At 40.6% G+C, this 18,864-nt stretch overlaps 1 protein-coding gene across 8 annotated transcripts in view; it reads left to right on the top strand.

Annotated features, from left to right (window-relative positions):
- Nucleotides 1-18,864, top strand: part of KIF27 (kinesin family member 27) — an 86,927-nt gene that overhangs the window by 66,416 nt on the left and 1,647 nt on the right. For 6 of the 8 annotated variants that reach the window (XM_031014679.3, XM_055350843.2, XM_055350842.2 and 3 more), the window contains 3 exons: nucleotides 2,983-3,189; nucleotides 6,503-6,701; nucleotides 14,146-14,310. In XM_031014679.3, coding sequence (XP_030870539.2) covers nucleotides 2,983-3,189; nucleotides 6,503-6,701; nucleotides 14,146-14,310 — 571 coding nt within the window. Of the gene's footprint in view, nucleotides 1-2,982; nucleotides 3,190-6,502; nucleotides 6,702-8,821; nucleotides 9,109-14,145; nucleotides 14,311-18,864 lie in introns of those variants that run through there. The other 2 variants (XM_063696492.1, XM_063696493.1) reach the window with 2 other exon arrangements.

Below are 18,864 nucleotides of genomic sequence, written 5' to 3'. Positions count from 1 at the left end.
TCCTGCCTCAGCCTCCCCAGTAGCTGGGATTACAGATGTGCGCTACCATGCCCGGCTAATTTTTTTTTTTTTTTTTTTTTGAGACGGAGTCTTGCTCTGTCACCAGGCTGGAGTGCAGTGGCGCGATCTCAGCTCACTACAACCTCCGCCTGCCTGGTTCAAGCGACTCCCCTGCCTCAGCCACCTGAGTAGCTGGCACTGCAGGCACGCGCCATCATGCTTGGCTAGTTTTTTGTATTTTAGTAGAGATGGGGTTTCACCATGTTGGCCAAGATGGTCTCGATCTCCTGACCTCATGATCCACCCACCTCGGCCTCCCAGAGTGCTGGGATTACAGGTATGAGCCACCGCGCCTGGCCTAATTTTTGTATTTTTAGTAGAGATGAGGTTTTGCCATGTTGGTCAGGCTGGTCTCGAACTCCTGACCTCAAGTGATCCACCCGCCTCAGCCTCCCAAAGTGCTGGGTTTACAGGCCTTGAGCCACCACACCCTGCCGAGAACATAAAATTTACAGGGAAATCTCTGCAGTGCTTGCTCAAAAGTTGTTGTTAGTTTTTTGTTTCATTTTACTTGGTCTCTGGACCAGCAGCAACAGCATCACTTGGAGGATTGTTAGAAATGCAGATCCTCAGGCCCCAAGTGGACCTGCTGGATCAGAATCTGAATTCTAGTGAGCTCCTGGGTACACATTAAAGTTGAAAAGCAGTGCTCTATCATAAAGCAGAGTCAACTCTTGATAAGCTGTGGTTTGTATTGTGGCAAATTTTTCATCCCAGGATAGTTACTTACCCATTGACACGTATCTTGTCAGCCTACACCTATTGCTGAGTTAGAGGGAACTGCAAACACTGATATGCTGCAACCTCACTGGAGCGGGCTGTCCTTGGGTTTCTATATTCACACTACCTTATATTATCTCAGTACTTCCTTAACTTAGATCCAAAACCATAGAAACTGAATTTATATGAAATTGTCCTCAGCCATGTATAAAGGCAAACTCTTCACATTTGTTTTTGATAAAATATAGTCACAGTATAAATTCAAAAGTCAAGTACAGTAAAGTCCTCACTGAACATTGTGGATAGGTTCTTGGAAATTGTGACTTTAAGAGACACCATGTACATCAGGTCCTCAAATTACATTGTTTTCCTTCAACATAGTTGCTTTTGTTACAAAGTTAATAAGAAAAAAAATTTGTTTCATTATGTATTGTTTCTCTTAAAGTCACAGTTTCCAAGAACCAATTGATGATAAGGACTTACTCTATATTGGATAATTCACTTTTATTTGTGGCTCCTCTTATTCGTTCACCTAAGTACATTTTAGTATTTAAGGGGTTTTTTTCTTGAAAAGGTGAATATTATTTTATTCCTTATGGAGCAATTATCAAACCATCAAATTCCATATGGTTAGTGATTGCACAGAGAAATAGAATGGCTGGTGAACATTTTTCTTTAGGTAGATCAGAAATATTCACACTATTGGCCAGGCATGGTGGCTCACACCTGTAATCCCATCACTTTGGGAGGCTGAGGCAGGGAGATCACCTGAAGTCAGGAGTTCGAAGACCAGCCTGGCCAATGTGGCAAAACCCCTTCTCAACTAAAAATACAAAAATTAGCTAGGCGTGGTGGCATGCACCTGTAATCCCAGTTACTTGGGAGGCTGAGGCAGGAGAATTGCTTAAACCCAAGAGGTGGAGGTTGCAGTGAGCTGAGATCCCACCACTGCACTTCATCCAGCCTGGATGACAAAGTGAGTGAGACCCTGTCAAAAAAAAAAAAAAAAAAAAATATTCACATTATTTTCCTTTGGGGTTTTAGGGGAAGGAGTGGAGAGAAATAACATGGGTCCTGTAACCAAGGACACATGAAACTTTTTTCTCTTCTTCATTAAGTCAACAGATACTGAGTTCAAACTGTGTGATAGGTACTGTGCTAGGCAATAAGGGTGTGCAGATGGACAAGATAGTCTGCCACAGGAACTTATCGAGGTGGCCTCCACAATAGGTATGGGTATACAGAAACATATATCCAAATCTCACCAATCTGAAGTAATTCCTTACCATAGATTTGTATCACCAACATAACACGTATTTGGATAGTTCAAAGAACTGGAAGAGCTGGGCATGGTGGCATGTGCCTGTAGTCCCAGCTACTCAGGAGGGCAAGGTAGGAGGTTCGCTTGGGCCCAAGAGTTTTGAGTTCAGCCTGGGCAACACAGCGAGACCCTGTGTCCAAAAAAAAAAAAAGGAAAAAGAGAACTTGTAGGTTTTCCTACAGGGATTCATCGATCTTCTCTAGTATGTGAAAAAATACTACGTTGCCCTATTTTTAACACCTACATTTTCCTTCTGATAACATTTCATAGGAATCTTATGAAATATTTCAGATACTTAAATCCTCACTACTTTTTTATGCCATATTGTGCTTTTTTATTACTAGTTCTTAATAACTTATTCTAACATTTAGAATAAGTTATTCCCTCTAGGCAGTATATTGTTTTGATAGATCACTGAAGGGACAACAGTGAGTCTCTAGATCTCACTAGTGGAAATATTGACACACATTATGCACTTTAGGGGTTATGGGGGAGATATATGACAATACTGCTAATCCTATGGGCTTAGGCTTTGTTCAAGTATATTCCGTGGATTAGATGATCAGTATTTGTTGTATAACCTTGGAACATTTCAGAACTCCCCTAAACTTCTGTGTTTTCCATTTTACTCCATCAGGTTTATTGTGACGGCTTAATGATTATGTTAATATGTTGTGTGTGTGTGTTTATGTGTGTGTATACACACATGTATACACACACTGCATTATGTGGCATAGCAAGCGCTCAAAAAACATTTTCTTAAAATCTAGTACAAGAGTGGTAATATCCATTAGACTCAAATAGTTTAGTAGGATCTGAGTATATGACAAAGTCAAAGTTATACTATTTCATTTAAAATGAGTGATTTCTGTTATATCTAGGAAGAACATGTTCTTTTCCAACTTGAAGAAGGGATTGAAGCTTTGGAAGCTGCAATTGAATACAAGAATGAAAGTATCCAGAATCGCCAGAAGTCACTTAGAGCATCATTCCATAACCTCTCTCGTGGTGAAGCAAATGTCTTGGAGAAGCTAGCTTGCCTGAGTCCTGTTGAGATTAGAACTATTCTTTTCAGATATTTCAATAAGGTTTGTTTTTGAGGGTCAGAATATTTTTCTTATAAAGATGGGTCAAGATGCTTACATCCTATATTTATTTTGAATTTTTAAAGAAATTGAAAGGCTTAAAGATTTGATAATGTAACTACAAATTTAAGCATGATTTCTCTTGATAGAACTAAATGTTGTCATCTGAAAGCTTTGTGATTATCCAAATATGTAGGCCTAACTTTGTGAGGTTCTTAAAGTTGGAGGGCCTTTCAAAAGAAGTCCTTTTTGAAAGTTTTTAAAACCAAAGAATTTAAGTTATATTCCTTGCTCATTATTTCTTGGATGTTTTCTAGATTTGGATGTTCTACCTGGCACTCATGAAAAATCAAGGGCCCTCCAAGTTTTGATTCCCTTTCCTTCATTGCTGCAGGGTAGGGGAATCTGTACTTTCTCATCATGTATGAGTTGAAATGAAGATGAAGTGGTGTATCAGTGGCAAAGATAATAGTAGATTTTATTAACCTGAATGTGCTTAAATCAATTAAAATGTATTTTTTACAGATCAATTTACTGATCCAGAGATGTTTCATAGCATTGAGAACTATATCCGTCTTTTCTCTAATGTCTTTTCCACTTAAGTTATATATTACGAAGTGTTAAACAATGAGATAACTCTTTTCTGAAAAGTACATTCAATTTATGGGAATATCAGACAATTAATGAAAAATAAAACACTGATATTTTAAAATAAAGTCCTAAGGCCAGGTGCAGTGGCTCATGCCTGTAATCCCAACACTTTGGGAGGCTGAGTCAAGAGAATCACTTGAGCCCAGAATTTGAGATCCTTTCTCTACAAAAAATACCAAAATTAGCCGGGTATGGTAGCATACACCTGTAGTCCCAGATACTTGGGAGGCTGAGGCAGGAGGATCACATGAGCCCAGGAATTTGAGTTTGTAGTGAGCTGTGATCACTACTGCACTTCAGTCTGGGGCAACAGAACAATAGCCTGTCTCAAAAAAATTAAATAAAATTATAATTCTGTGAAATAAGATAAATGAAAATGTTATGCACAGCCTCCTCTTGGATAATCATCATCAGTAGTAAGCTACTGTTATTGATGAGAGTGCATCCTATTGCTGCATGTTTGGAGGGTAGAAAGATAGTGGAGTGCTTTGACATAGAGAACTTTTTTTTTTTTTTTGAGACAGAGTCTCGCTCTATCGCCCAGGCTAGAGTGCAGTGGCGTGATCTCGGCTCAGTGCAAGCTCTGCCTCCCAGGTTCACGCCATTCTCCTGCCTCAGCCTCCTGAGTAGCTGGGACTACAAATGCCCGCCACCACACCTGGCTAATTTTTTTTGTATTTTTTTTTTAGTAGAGACTGGGTTTTACCATGTTAGACAGGGATGGTCTCGATCTCCTGACCTCATGATCCGCCTGCCTCGGCCTCCCAAAGTGCTGGGATTACAGGCGTGAGCCACCGCACCCAGCCTGATATAGATAACTCTTTATGCTGTTCTTTTATATTTTTTTCCTGAGATGGAGTCTCACTCTGTTGTCCAGACTGGTGTGATCTCAGCTCACTGCAACCTCCACCCCCCCGGGTTCAAGCAATTCTCCTGCCTCAGCCTCCTGAGTAGCTAGGATCACAGGCGTGTGCTGCGATGCCCAGCTCATTTTTGTATTTTTAGCAGAGATGGGGTTTCACCATGTTGGCCAGGCTGGTCTCAAACTCCTGACCTCGTGATCCTCCCGCCTCGGCCTCCCAAAGTGCTGGGATTACAGGTGTGAGCCACGGTGCCTGGCCCTTGTGCTACTCTTAAAGCAAGGCAACCTGGCTAAGGTCAGTGGATTTTCTGATCCTGGGAACCCTTGTATTAATGATTATTTTTCTGGAGAGGTCATTAGATTATTAACAAGTTCTGTGATATAGACATTGTCTGAAGTATTTTTACTTCACATCAGCAGGGAAGAATCTAGTAGACAAAATGCATAACATGGCTGGGTGTGGTGGCTCACGCCTATAATCCCAGTGCTTTGGGACACCAAGGCAGTAGGATCACTTGAGGCCAGGAATTCAAGACCAGCTTGGGCAACATAGTGAGACCCTGTCTCTACGAAAAAATTTTTTAAAAAACTTAGCCAGGCATGATGGCATGTACCTGTGGTCCCAGCTATGTGGGAGGCTGAGGTGGGAGGATCACTTGATCTTAGGAGTTGGAAGCTACAGTGAACTATGATTGCACCACTGCACTCCAACCTGAGGTGACAGAGTGAGACTCCATCTTAACAATAACAACAACAACAACAAAACACCCAAACTGTCACTTATTTATAACATCCATTCTGGAGTTAAAACTTGGAATTGTCTAGATGTTTCAAGAATCTTTACCCTCTCACTATCCACTTAGACTAGAGAAATAAAGTTACAGAATTATTAAATGTAAACTGCATAGATTACATTTAAGAAATTATGGAAGGGTGATTATTAGAGCAACAGTATATTAAAAATGAAAGTGTCGGCTGGGCGCGGTGGCTCACGCCTGTAATCCCAGCACTTTGGGAGGCTGAGGCAGGAAGATCACAAGGTCAGGAGATTGAGACCATCCTAGCTAACACGGTGAAACCCCATGTGTACTAAAATACAAAAAATTAGCTGGGCGTGGTGGTGGGCGCCTGTAGTCCCAGCTACTCGGGAGGCTGAGGCAGGAGAATGGCATGAACCCGGAAGGCGGAGCTTGCAGTGAGCTGAGATTGCACCACTGCACTCCAGCTTGTATGACAGAGCGAGACTCCTTCTCAAAAAAAAAAAAAAAGAAAAGAAAATGTCATCAATTCAGAATTCCAACAAATTCTTTTTTTTTTGAGATGGAGTTTTGCTCTTGCACCCAGGCTGGAGTGCAATGGGGCGATCTTGGCTCCACTGCAGCCTCCGCCTCCCAGGTTCAAGCCATTCTCCTGCTTCAGCCTCCCAAGTAGCTGGGATTACAGGCGTGCACCACCACACCCAGCTAATTTTATATATTTTTTAGTAGAGACGGGGTTTTACTATGTTGGTCAGGTTGGTCTCGAACTCCTCACCTCAAGTGATCCCCCCCACCTCAGCCTCCCAAACTGCTGGGACTACAGGCGTGAGCCACTGTGCCTGGCCTGAATTCCAACAAATTCAAAAGACTGTTAGGTTGTTTTGTGAATATGTTACAAAGCATTTGCCTAAGGACCCAATACCTGGCAGGAATCATTTACACTATGGAGATTAAGGAAGTTCATCTCGAAGTAGCCTAAGAAAAGTAGATTATTATATTAGCTTATCTAAGACACACTTAACAGGTCAAAATATGTATTTGTTAGGTGGTGAATTTGCGAGAAGCTGAACGGAAACAGCAGTTATATAATGAAGAAATAAAAATGAAAGTTCTGGAACGGGATAATATGGTTCGTGAATTAGAATCTGCACTGGACCATCTAAAATTGCAGTGTGACCGGAGACTGACCCTCCAGCAAAAGGAACACGAACAAAAGATGCAGTTGCTGTTACATCATTTCAAAGGTAACTTCCCCTTTTGACAGTTATGTAAGGTTGATGTGTAGGTGTGGGTACTGAAGGAAGATAGGACAGAATTTGATCACTTAAAAGGTCAACATGTTTAAATAGTTGCTACTTAGACAAGTTTTTGGGCTTTACATGTTTTGGTTGCCGCATTTTGGGACAGTTGACTTTGTTGTAGGGCTATTCGTGCTTGGAATGTCATCCCTTCTGCCTGCCTCCAGTATGCACATAAGAACTGCTACAATCCTGTCAGCTTGTTGTTGGTCTAGTTTTTATGTAGAAATGTGGGATTGATTCAGGCTTTTTGGTATACAGTTGAATTATTTTTATTTCCCAGGGATATAATACTATCATATTTAAGTTATTTTCACTCACAAAATTAAAGTGATAGGTTCTGTCATATTCCTAGTTATATTTCTGGTTATAATTGTCAGTTGATTATAAAATTTTATGCATTAAAGTAATATCTTCGGTCAAAATTATACTGCCATTGATGGGCACATACCATTATCAGTGAGCAGTAGTTCGCCACCAACTCTGATAGAAAACTCTGAGAGTGATCTGGCCTCATTTTACCTAGGCATATGACCAGTATACAAACAGCTACTATGGCAGCAAAATCATTGTTAGGTGATACTGTTACTCCTTCAATTCAGGCTGCTTAGTCTTGATTCTCATGAATCCATAGCTGAAAATAGATCAAAAGGGATCTGGAAGAAGCAACCTGAGTAAGCAGAAAATTGGAAAAATCTGTGAATTTGAGTGTTGCGGCAATTTGCTTCTAAGTTAATTCTGTCACTGGTTAATTAGCAACCAGTTGCCTAATGACAATTTCCTTGCAAGATCTCACACATCATTACATTCAAACACGCTCTCCTTACCTTAGTTTAGTTCCGAAACTGATATTTTAATATTTTTTAAAGTGACTGGGATTATACCACAAAAGTTCATGCTATAGCCAAATAAGAATATATAAAAACTTGGCCAAATATGGTGGCTCATCCCTGTAATCCCAGCACTTTGGGAGGCTGAGTCAAGAGGATTGCTTGAGCCCAGAAGTTCGAGACCAGCCTGGATAACATGGCGAAACCCCATCTCTACAAAAAATACAAAAAACTAGCCAAGCATGGTGGCACGTGCCTGTAGTCCCAGCTACTTGGGAGGCTGAGATGGGAGGATCACCTGAGTCCCAGAGGTTGAGCCTGCAGTGGCTGTGGTCACACCACTGCACTCCAGCCTGGGTGACAGAGTTAAGACCCTGTCTCAAAAAAAAAAAAGTAAAAAAGTCATTCATTTCTATAGCTGTACAAATTGTTCATAACAAAGTTGTGGCTGGGTGCAGCGGCTCATGCCTATAATCCCAGCATTTTGGAAGGTTGTGGTGGGAGGCTTACTTGAAAGCAGCCTGGGCAGCATAGTGGGACCCCATCTGTATTAATCAAGGATCTCTAAAGGGACAGAATAGCATATATATATCATATATGCATATATGCATATATTCATATAGCATATATGATATATATATAATATATAGATATATGTATCTATAGATATATATATTATATAGATATATATATCTATAGATATATATATCTATAGATATATATATCTATATAATATATATATCTATAGATACATATATCTATAGATAGATATATATACATAGATATATATGTATATATGCATATATAGATATATATAGATATATACATATCTATATCTATATATACATATATATAGATATATACATATATATCATATATGCATATATAGCATATGATATATAGATATATGTAGATATATATAGATATAGCATATATGATATATAGATATATAAAATATATAGGATATATAAAATATACAGGATTTATATTATATAAATATATATATAAACATAAAGGGGAGTTTATTAAGTATTGACTTACATGATCACAAGGTCCCACAATAGGCTGTCTGCAAGCTTGAGGAGCAAGGAAGCCAGTCCGAGTCTCAAAACTAAAGAACTTGGAGTCTGATGTTCGAGGACAGGAAGCATTCAGCATGGGAGAAAGATGTAGGCTGGGAGGCTAGGCCAGTCTCACCTTCTTATGTTTTTCTGCCTGCTTTATATTCATTGGCAGCTTATTAGATGGCGCACCAGATTGAGGTTGGATCTGCCTTCCCCAGCCCACTGACTCAAATGTTAACCTCCTTTGGCAACACCCTCACAGACACACCCAGGATCAGTACTTTGCATCCTTCAATCCAGTCAAGTTGACACTCGGTATTTACCATCACAAGTCCATCCCTTGTCAATTTGAACTCATACACATCTCCTGAGATCATACATAATCTTCAAATAAAGACAATAATAAGGTTATAATTACACCTCACATAATACAACTATCCTTCGTACAACCGGAAATGCACCAATCCCCAACCCAAATGCTATTACATAAACTTAACAGTACTTAAGTGCTGATGTGAAGTCAATAAATCTTATGTCACATGATAAAGGAAAAAGGAAATAAAATGAAGATATTTTCTTAGTACAAGTGTATATGTGCACAAACATGTTTTTAACAAAATAAGGAGCAACTATGACAGTTACAGTCCTCGTTTCTGCAGCTGGTCACATGGTCGTAGCTGGTATTGATGACCACCTTCTTCTGCTACCCATTCTGTATTCCCTTTGCCTTTAGCAAGCAGCTCAGCACGTTGTGGGTTTTCCTCCTAGTGGAGTGACCCAACCCTTCATTCCTGAAGGGTCTGGACCATTTTTAGTCGTGACTGGATTGGGCTGTTGTAGTTTCCAATTGACCTTAATCACAGAGCATGGTAATACTAAGCGATGCCCTAATGGATCTCCTGTATTTCTTGCATACTCTTCCCTTACCTCTGTTATGAAGTAGTAGACTGATTTCATCTTGATAGTCCAGGTCAGTCACCCCAGCCAACACTGTAACTCCCTTCTTAGCCTGCTGACTTAACGGTAGGTGAAGCCCAAAGTGTCCAGGTGGCAATCTTAACTTTCAGTTTAATGGAATCATTGTTGTGTCTCCTGGTGGCAGTGTTTCTTCCTCTGAAACAAAGACCTCTAGGCCAGCAGAACGTAATGTTGCAGGAACAGGAAGCAAAAATGTTGCTAATGGATCACTAGGGGTGATGGTGGGTGGTGCCACTTCCACTTCCACCCCTTGGTCCCTGGACTTGTGAATCCTGACTATGGAAGAAGCAGTACCATATACTGGATGCTGATGCAGAGCATACACAGTCTTCTGGAGAACTTTGTCCCAGCCCTGCAAAGTATTGTCATGTAATTGGCATTGTAATTGTGACTTCAAAAGGCCATTCCACCGTTCCATCAATCTAGCTGCTTCAGGATGATGAGGACCTTCATCCCGTGAATGACCAGTGAATCCCATGAGCATGAGCCTACTGCCACACTTCTTTAGCCATAAAGTGAGTAACTTGGTCAGAGGCAATGCTGTGTGGAATACCATGACAGTGGATAAGGCACTCTGTGAGTCCATGGATGGTAATCTTGGCAGAAGCATTGCGTGCAGGATAGGCAAACCCACATCCGGAGTAAGTGTCTGTTCCAGTGAGGACAAACCTCTGCCCTTTCTGTGACGGAAGAGGTCCAATATAATCAACCTGCCACCAGGTAGCTCACCGATCATCCTGAGGAATGGTGCCATATTGAGGGCTCAGTGTTGGTCTCTGCTGCTGGCAAATTGGGCACTCAGCAGTGGCCGTAGCCAGGTCAGCCTTGGTGAGTGGAAGTTCATGTTGCTGAGCCCACATCCCTGCCACCATGGCCACTTTGTTCATGGGCCCATTGGGCAATGACAGGGGTGGCTGGGGAAAGAGGCTGAGTGGTATCCACAGAATGGGTTATCGTATCCACTTGATTATTAAAATCCTCCTCTGCTGAGGTCATCCGTTGGTGAGCACTCACTTGGGATACAAATATCTTCACAGTTTTTGACTACTCAGAGAGGTCCATCCACATACCTCTTCCCCAAAATTCTTTGTCACCAGTTTTCCAATCATGCTTCTTCCAAGTCCCTGACCATCCAGCCAAACCACTGGCTACAGCCCATGAATTGGTATATAACCGCATATCTGGCCATTTCTCCTTCCATGCAAAGTGCACAACCAGGTGCACTGTTCAAAGTTCTGCCCACTGGGAAGATTTTCGTTCACTGGTATCCTTCAGGGATGTCCTAGAAAGGGGCTGTAGTGCCGCAGCTGTCCACTTTCAGGTGGTGCCTGCATATCATGCAGAACCATCTGTGAACCAGGCCCTAGTCTTCTCTTCCCCTGTCAACTGATCATAGGGAACTCCCCATGAGGCCATCGGTGCAGGCTGGAGGAGAGAAGGCAGGGTGGTGAGTGGAGACCATGGGCATTTGTGCCACTTCCTCATGTAACTTATGCCTTCAGGACCTGCTTGAGCCTGATCACATATATAGCATTTCCATTTGATGATGGAATGCTGCTGTGCACGACCCACTTTATAGCTAGATAGGTCAGAAAGCACCCAGTTCATGATAGGCAGTTCAGGTCGCATGGTGACTTGATGACCCATAGTCAAACGTTCAGTTTCCACCAAAGCCCAGTAACAGGCCAAGAGCTGTCTCTCAAAAGGAGAGTAGTTAGCTGCAGAAGATGGCGGGGCCTTGCTCCAAAATCCTAGAGGCCTCCACTGTGATTCACCTATGGGGGCCTGGGAGAGGCTCCAAACAGCATCCCTATCTGCCACTGACACCTCAAGCACCATTGGATCTGCTGGGTCGTATGGCCCAAGTGGCAGAGCAGCTTGCACAGCATCCTGGACCTATTGCAGAGCCTTCTCCTGTTGTGGACCCCATTCAAAACTGGCAGCCTTTCAGGTCACTCAATAAATGGGCCAGAGTAACACACCCAAATGAGGAATGTGCTGCCTTCAAAATCCAGATAGGCCCACTAGGCATTGTGCCTCTTTCTTGGTTGTAGGAAGGGCTGAATGCAGCAACTTATCCTTCACCTTAGAAGGAATATTTCGACAGGCCCCACACCACTGGACCCCTAGAAATTTTACTGAGGTAGAAGAGTTCATCATTTTCTTTCATCACTTTGTCCACTGAACTTAGGAGCAACCAACCAGCTTCATTATGTTCCTTGGTTCTCCACATATGGTCAAATTTATTACACAGAGTCACTAAACTCCTTGCCTCTCATGAGCAGTGAATCAGGAGTGTCAAATGCATTTATTTTGCATAATTCTATAAACAGTTCATGTCAAGGACTACCAGTGTTCTCCATACTATTAGGAGTAGAGTCCTTAGCATTTTTGGGTCTAATCAGATTAAACAGCCAACTCCAGAAACCCCAAAACCAACAAAAGAACTCCATCCTTAATATTCTGTTCCTTTAGAACCACTCCTGGTACCAAAACCTGTATTAGTCAGGGTTCTCTAGAGGGATAGAACTAATAGGAGATATATAGATATAGATATAGATATCTATATAAATATAAATATATATAGCTGTCTATATAAATATCTGTATCTCTCTCTCTATATATAAAGGGGAGTTTATTATTAACTTACGCAATCACAAGTTCCCACAGTAGGCTGTCTGCAAGCTTGAGGAGCAAGGAGAGCCAGTCTGAGTCTCAAAACTGAAGAGCTTGGAGTCTGATGTTTGAGGACAGGAAGCATCCAGCATGGGAGAAAGATGTAGGCTGGAAGGCTAGGTCAGTCTCGCCTTTTTCTGCCTGCTTCATATTCACTGGCAGCTGATTAGATGGTTCCCACCAGATTAAGAGTGGGTGTGCCTTCCCCAGCCCACTGACTCAAATGTTAACCTCCTTTGGCAACACTTTCACAGACACACTCAATAACTGGCATCAATACTTAGCATCTTTCAGTCCAATCAAGTTGACACTCAGTAGTAACCATCACACCATCTCTACCAAAAATTTAAAAAATTAAGCCAGGCATGGTGGCATGTGCCTGTGGTCCCAGCTACTCCGGAGGCTAAGGTGGGAAGATTATTTGAACCCAGGAGGTTGAAGCTGTAGTAAGCCATGATTGCACCACTACACACTCTACCCTGGGCAACAGGGTGAGATGCTGTCTCAAAAATAATAGTAATAGAAAATCAAATAAAAACAAAGTTATAACTGACAATGTAAACAATTCATGAATTTTCTAATTTCAACTGAATATCAGACATAAAATTAAGTTGATTAATATGACATACTTTATGGGGATTCTGATTTATGATCTCATTAATTTTAAGTATTTTTTAAAACAAGATGATGGACTAATTTAAAATATACAAATACACTTAAACAAAATTCTACAAAACAGCCAATTGTAACCAAAGAAAATCACAAACCAGTAGGATCATTTTATAAATATGCCAGTAGGGGAGAGTAGGTCTGAAATTATGTTTTTTCTGAAGGTTAGTAAACTGGATTTCACTGGTTCAAGAGCATAACCCAATGGAGACAATGTTAGACATTCATAAATATTAATGAAAATATTAATAAAGTTTCTAAACTTTATTACCTGTAAACTTAAAGTTTAGAAACTTTAAGTTGTGTTGTGGCATAAACTAGAACTTTATGCTGGATTATATTCCCTCTTCTTTTTCTGTGGTGTTTTCCTTTGTGATTTAGTCTTTATGGCCTCTTTTAACAGGTTTTGGTTTTTGTGGGGGTTTTGGCTGTATATTTCTTGGGCCTATAAATCCTAGTCATGTGACTTTTTATATAACCACAGTTCCTGATACAAACTTTACAGAAGATACTAAAGCAGCCAATGAACAGAGTTCCAAACTTGAACTTTTTATAGAAAACACCTTACTTCTGGTGTTCTAAGGATAGGTCTAGTTGGTAGCTACTGCAAAAAAATTCTTATGAAAGTGTGAGGGTTGGTAGGGGGTAGGATGGAGGTGACTAAGGGCTCTCAATCCTACTTTGGGAAATTTTACAGGCAGAAAAATCCAAATCGTAGCTGAAAACAAACCCATTCAGGTAACAGATATGTGTAACATGCTTCTTATCCTTTAAATATAGTCCAGGGCCTATGTTAAAACATAATTTTGCAGCCGGGCACGGTGGCTCATGTCTGTAATCCCAGCACTTTGGAAGGCCGAGGTGGGCGGATCACGAGGTCAGGAGATCGAGACCATCCTGGCTAACATGATGAAACCTCATCTCTACTAAAAATACAAAAAAATAGCCGGGCGTGGTGCCAGGCACCTGTAGTCCCAGCTACTTGGGAGGCAGAGGCAGGAGAATGGTGTGAACCTGGGAGGCGGAGCTTACAGTGAGCCGAGCATATCACGCCACTGCACTCTAGCCTGGGTGACAGTGCGAGACTCCGTCTCAAACAAAACAAACAAACAAAAACATAATTTTGCATCATTTATTTAAAACTGATTTTAAATGCAAATTTTTGTTGTATAGAACAAGATGGAGAAGGCATTATGGAAACTTTCAAAACATATGAAGATAAAATCCAGCAGTTGGAAAAAGATCTTTATTTCTATAAGAAAACCAGCCGGGATCATAAGAAGAAACTTAAGGAACTGGTAGGGGAAGCAATTCGGCAGCAACTAGCACCATCAGAGTGTAAGACTTTTAGTGTTGTCACTCTTAACACTGTTTCTCTACCATTTGGTGAAGTCATGCCAGCTTTGTAGTGTAGCCTTTACCAATTGATTGGGTTATTTAGGATTAGATACTTCTATTTGTCTCTGTAAACAAAAATCGTTGTCTAAGGTAGAACCACATGAGAAGTGAATGAACAAATTTATAGATGCAAAGGAAATGATCAATTGTTGATTGTCTGCCATGTGCCAGGGGCTTGTAGACCTTATCTCATTTAATCCCTAAATTAACTATATAATCTAACATAGCTGTTGTTTTCCTATTTTATAGTAAATTAAGCCTTCTGATTATCACAAAAAAAGATGTATGGTAGGTAAGAGTAAAAGTATGTATTTTTAAGATAAATCAGGTCTTTTTATATATCATGAACCCTGGAAATTAAAAAATGTAATAGAACCTATTTTTGAGACAAAGATGTTTCCTTGTATAATTATATGTAGATATGTAGATTTAGTGCATTCCTAAATGAAATAACATGACAAAATATACTTTGCAAAAATAAAAAATACTATGAAGGTAATATATTGCTATGATTAAAATATACCCTCTTTAAGATAGCTGAATAGAGAGGAATCAATATTTCTAAAATAATAAAGTCTACATTTTATAAAAGAATTAGCTAATAATTTCTAATAATTCTAATAACTTCGATAATTTAAGTATGGTTTATGAAAAGTTGACTTTAAAATCTTTTAGGCACACATGTATTTTTTACCTGGAAAGAAAACTACTTAAAGATGGGCACACAAGATGTAAGAAGACCAGTGAAAAATAATATGGAGGAGCAGTGAAGTGATATATGCTGAAAATGTAATAGAAGTAGAATTGGCTAGGTGCGGTGGCTCATGCCTGTAATCCCAGCACTTTGGGAGGCCAAGGCGGGTGGATCACTGGAGGTTAGGAGTTCGAGACCAACCTGACCAACATGGTGAAACCCTGTCTCTATTAAAAAATACAAAATTAGCCGGGTGTGGTGGTGCATGCCTGTAATCCCAGCTACTCAGGCGGCTGAGGCAGGAGAATCGCTTGAACCCGGGAGGTTGAGGTTGCAGTGAGCTGAGATCGCAACATTGCACCCCGACCTGGGCAACAAGAGTGAAACTTTGTCTCAAAAAAAAAAATGCTAACTTATATTTGTGACATTTATCATGTATAGACATTTTCAAAAATAATTCCCTTTAGCCCTCAAACTCAGGATAGGCTGGGGTCTGCTAACTCCATTTTCAGATGAGGCAATTGACGCTTAGAGAAGGCAAGTGACTTAAGGACAGAACAGTAACTATAACATAGTCTAATGTCCCTCATCTTCTGACTGCTGGTTCAGTATTCCAAGATAAAAGTTGTCTGAGGATAAAGACGTGATACAAACATACAAATCCTGCCAAAGAGATTACACTTTCTGATTCTCAGTATAGTAATACAGAGGTGTTTACTGATGTAACTCATTTACTTGAAATACTGTCTGCTATATATAGCTAAAACTTTAACTTGAAACATTACTTGCCAAAAATTAAAAAGTAAACAAGTATCAAGTAAGAAACAAAACAGTCAACATAAGACCACTTTAGCTTTGAAAAAAAGTCTACTGTCAAATTTGAGGTATCTGATATTAGACATCTAGTTTGTAAATGGCCCATGTTTATGCCACCGAGTCTACTAGACATTTCTTTAAAATGACAATGTAGTATGGTGGTATACAGGTTTAAGAAATCTGGATCTTCATCCTGCTCTTTAACCAAACAAACAGACAAATCTAAAACATAGTTAATCTTGGAGAGATGTAAAATGAGAACAACACTGTTCTGACCAATTTACCCAAGGAGTCTAGTCTTGATAATAACGTTGGAGATGCTATTTCAGCTAATTTGCTATTCTACCTAGAAACATTTAAAATGCTTCTATTTTTGGCTATAAAAATAATGTATAGTCATTATAGAAAAATCTGAAAACGAAGAAAACAAATCAGTTATAATCCTACCCACATTTGAGCATAATTCTTTTCATATTTTGCCCATGCTTTAAAATATACAGTTGCAATTATATTGGGGATATAGTTTACACTATATCCTGTCTCATAATGCTACTCTAATATAATGACATGAAACAAGGTTTGTTTGAATTATAAAATATAGCAATTTATATCAAACCCTGAGTTCCATAAAATGTTTTATATGCTTAATAATCAGTATCCTAGTTAATAACTATCTTGGTGTTTGCTGCAGTGTTTTTTCTGTTTGTTTGTTTTTTGTTTTTGAATGGAGTTTCACTCTTGTTACCCAGGCTGGAGTGCAATGGTGCTATCTCAGCTCACTGCAGCCTCCACCTCCCAGGTTCAAACGATTCTCCTACCTCAGCCTCCTCAGTAGCTGGGATTACAGGCGCCGCCATCAGGCCCGGCTAATTTTTTGTATTTTTAGTAGAGACCATGTCGGCCAGGCTGGTCTCAAACTCCTGACCTCAGGTGATCCACCAGCCTTGGCCTCCCAAAGTGCTGGAATTACAGGCGTGAGCCACTGTGCCCGGCGGTTCAGTGGGTTTTGATAGAAGACTGCCTACAAGACTTATATTTTCTTTGAATATTTTTGGCATTTTCAAATTGCAGAAAAATTCATCTTTTGACTAAAATATCTTGGTCACTTGATGGTCATCCCTCTGTTACAGTGTATATGTTTTCTAACATGAGGATAAAATCAGTTTTATATGAACCTACATTCTCTCTACTTGTATTTAAACCTATCCTTGTATCAATTTAAATCACTATAAAACTATATGTAAGGATAATAGAGTCAAAAGATCTGGGTTGGAATCCTTACTTCTTTTACTAGTTGTTTGACCTTGGGCAAATTAATCTTTCCCTAGTCGGTTCCCTCAATTATAAAATTCTGGAAGAGGGAAACTTTCTTGTAAAAAATCCAAGTGGGCTTTGGAGTGAGCCTCAACAATGAGCCTCTTTCCTTAAGATCTTTTCAAAATAAGATGCCTTACTCCTTCCCCCAGATACTGTCACCTGGGGAGCAGGATTTTTTTTTAGAGTTGGCGTCTTGCTCTGTTGCCCAGGCTGGAGCTACCGGTAGTGGTACATTCATGGCTCACTGTAGCCTCAAACTCCTGTGCTTGAGCAATCCTCCCACCTCAGCCTCTCAAGTAGCTGGGGCTACAGGCATAAACCACTGCACCCAGCTAGGGAGCAGGATTTTTTAAAGCTTCCCAGTGACTCTGATGTACTGCAGAGTTTGGGAGCCACTGTCTGTGGTCAACTTAGTATGAGTTCCATGTACGAGGATCTAGATCATTTGCTAGTTCAGGTTATTTGATTTTGAGAGAATTTTAAAAACTAGAGAGTCAGTTATGTTTTAAACCAGGGGTTACAAACTAGAATGCCTACCTGAACCAGAGTGAGCAGTGGGGACTGCAGCAGTCATCTAAATGGTCAGTGGCAATGGTGTTCCAGCTGCTGTTGCAATTCAGAAACTGTTAACTCTGATAGTTTTTCTAGAAAAGCTGTAAATCTATATTTTTATATGAAACTTTTCAAATTTTAAATCTTGGGTCAAGTATTACTAACATTATAGGCCAAGCAAAACATGTCTATGGGCCAGATTTGGCTTGAGAGCTGCCAATGTGCAACCTGTGTTTTAAAACTTTGTCTTGGCAGGACTGGGCCAGGTGCGGTGGCTAATGCCTGTAATCCCAGCACTTTGGGAAGCCAAGGCAGGCGGATCACCTGAGGTCAGGAGATCGAGACCATCCTGGCTAACACGGTGAAACCCCATCTCTACTAAAAATACAAAAAATTCGCCGGGCGTGGTGGCGGGTGCCTGTAGTCCCAGCTACTAGGGAGGCTGAGGCAGGAGAATGGCGTGAACCCAGGAAGCGGAGCTTGCAGTGAGCCGAGATCACGCCACTGCACTCCAATCTGGGCGACAGAGCGAGACTCCGTCTCAAAAAAAAAAAAACAAAAAACTTTGTATTTGCAGGACTGAAAGTGTACTAAGCATGCATCAATATACTGAAGTTGGCATTTTTCATCGTATTAGGTCTAGTACCTGTATGCATTTCCCTTAAGCAAGTTTTTGTCTTTGCTATTATTCTTTGATTTAAGAACCTCTAGCTTTGATCTCTTCACTCTAATTCCAGTGGGGTGTCCCCACCAAGGGCATATTCTCTCATCTCCATTTCGATGACAGAAATTGTGGTGCACACCCCAGAGTACATCCAGACAGGAGAACCCCGCTATCATGCTGGGAGTGCCAACAAAGGCCAGATTTCCACACATATAATGCCAAGTCCCAGAGTTTTCCCTCGAGATATGGGGCAGAGCCAATATTATCCAGTGCTGGCATCACTTGGCCATGATTTAGAATTCACTAGTAGCAAGAACAGCAGAGAAGGCAGGCATGGAAAGGCACCAGAGGTGCCCAAAGCACTCTTATGTTTCCAGGGAGTACCAAACCCCCAAAAGACTATTTCTCAATTCGTTCCATGAATTAAAGTTGTGAGTTATTCACATGCAAG

This window comes from Gorilla gorilla, chromosome 13, assembly GCF_029281585.2.
Source record: "Gorilla gorilla gorilla isolate KB3781 chromosome 13, NHGRI_mGorGor1-v2.1_pri, whole genome shotgun sequence".
Lineage (NCBI taxonomy): Eukaryota > Metazoa > Chordata > Mammalia > Primates > Hominidae > Gorilla > Gorilla gorilla.
The sequence above is the reverse complement of the archived record's forward strand: the minus strand, read 5'-3'. Positions and strand labels throughout refer to the sequence as shown.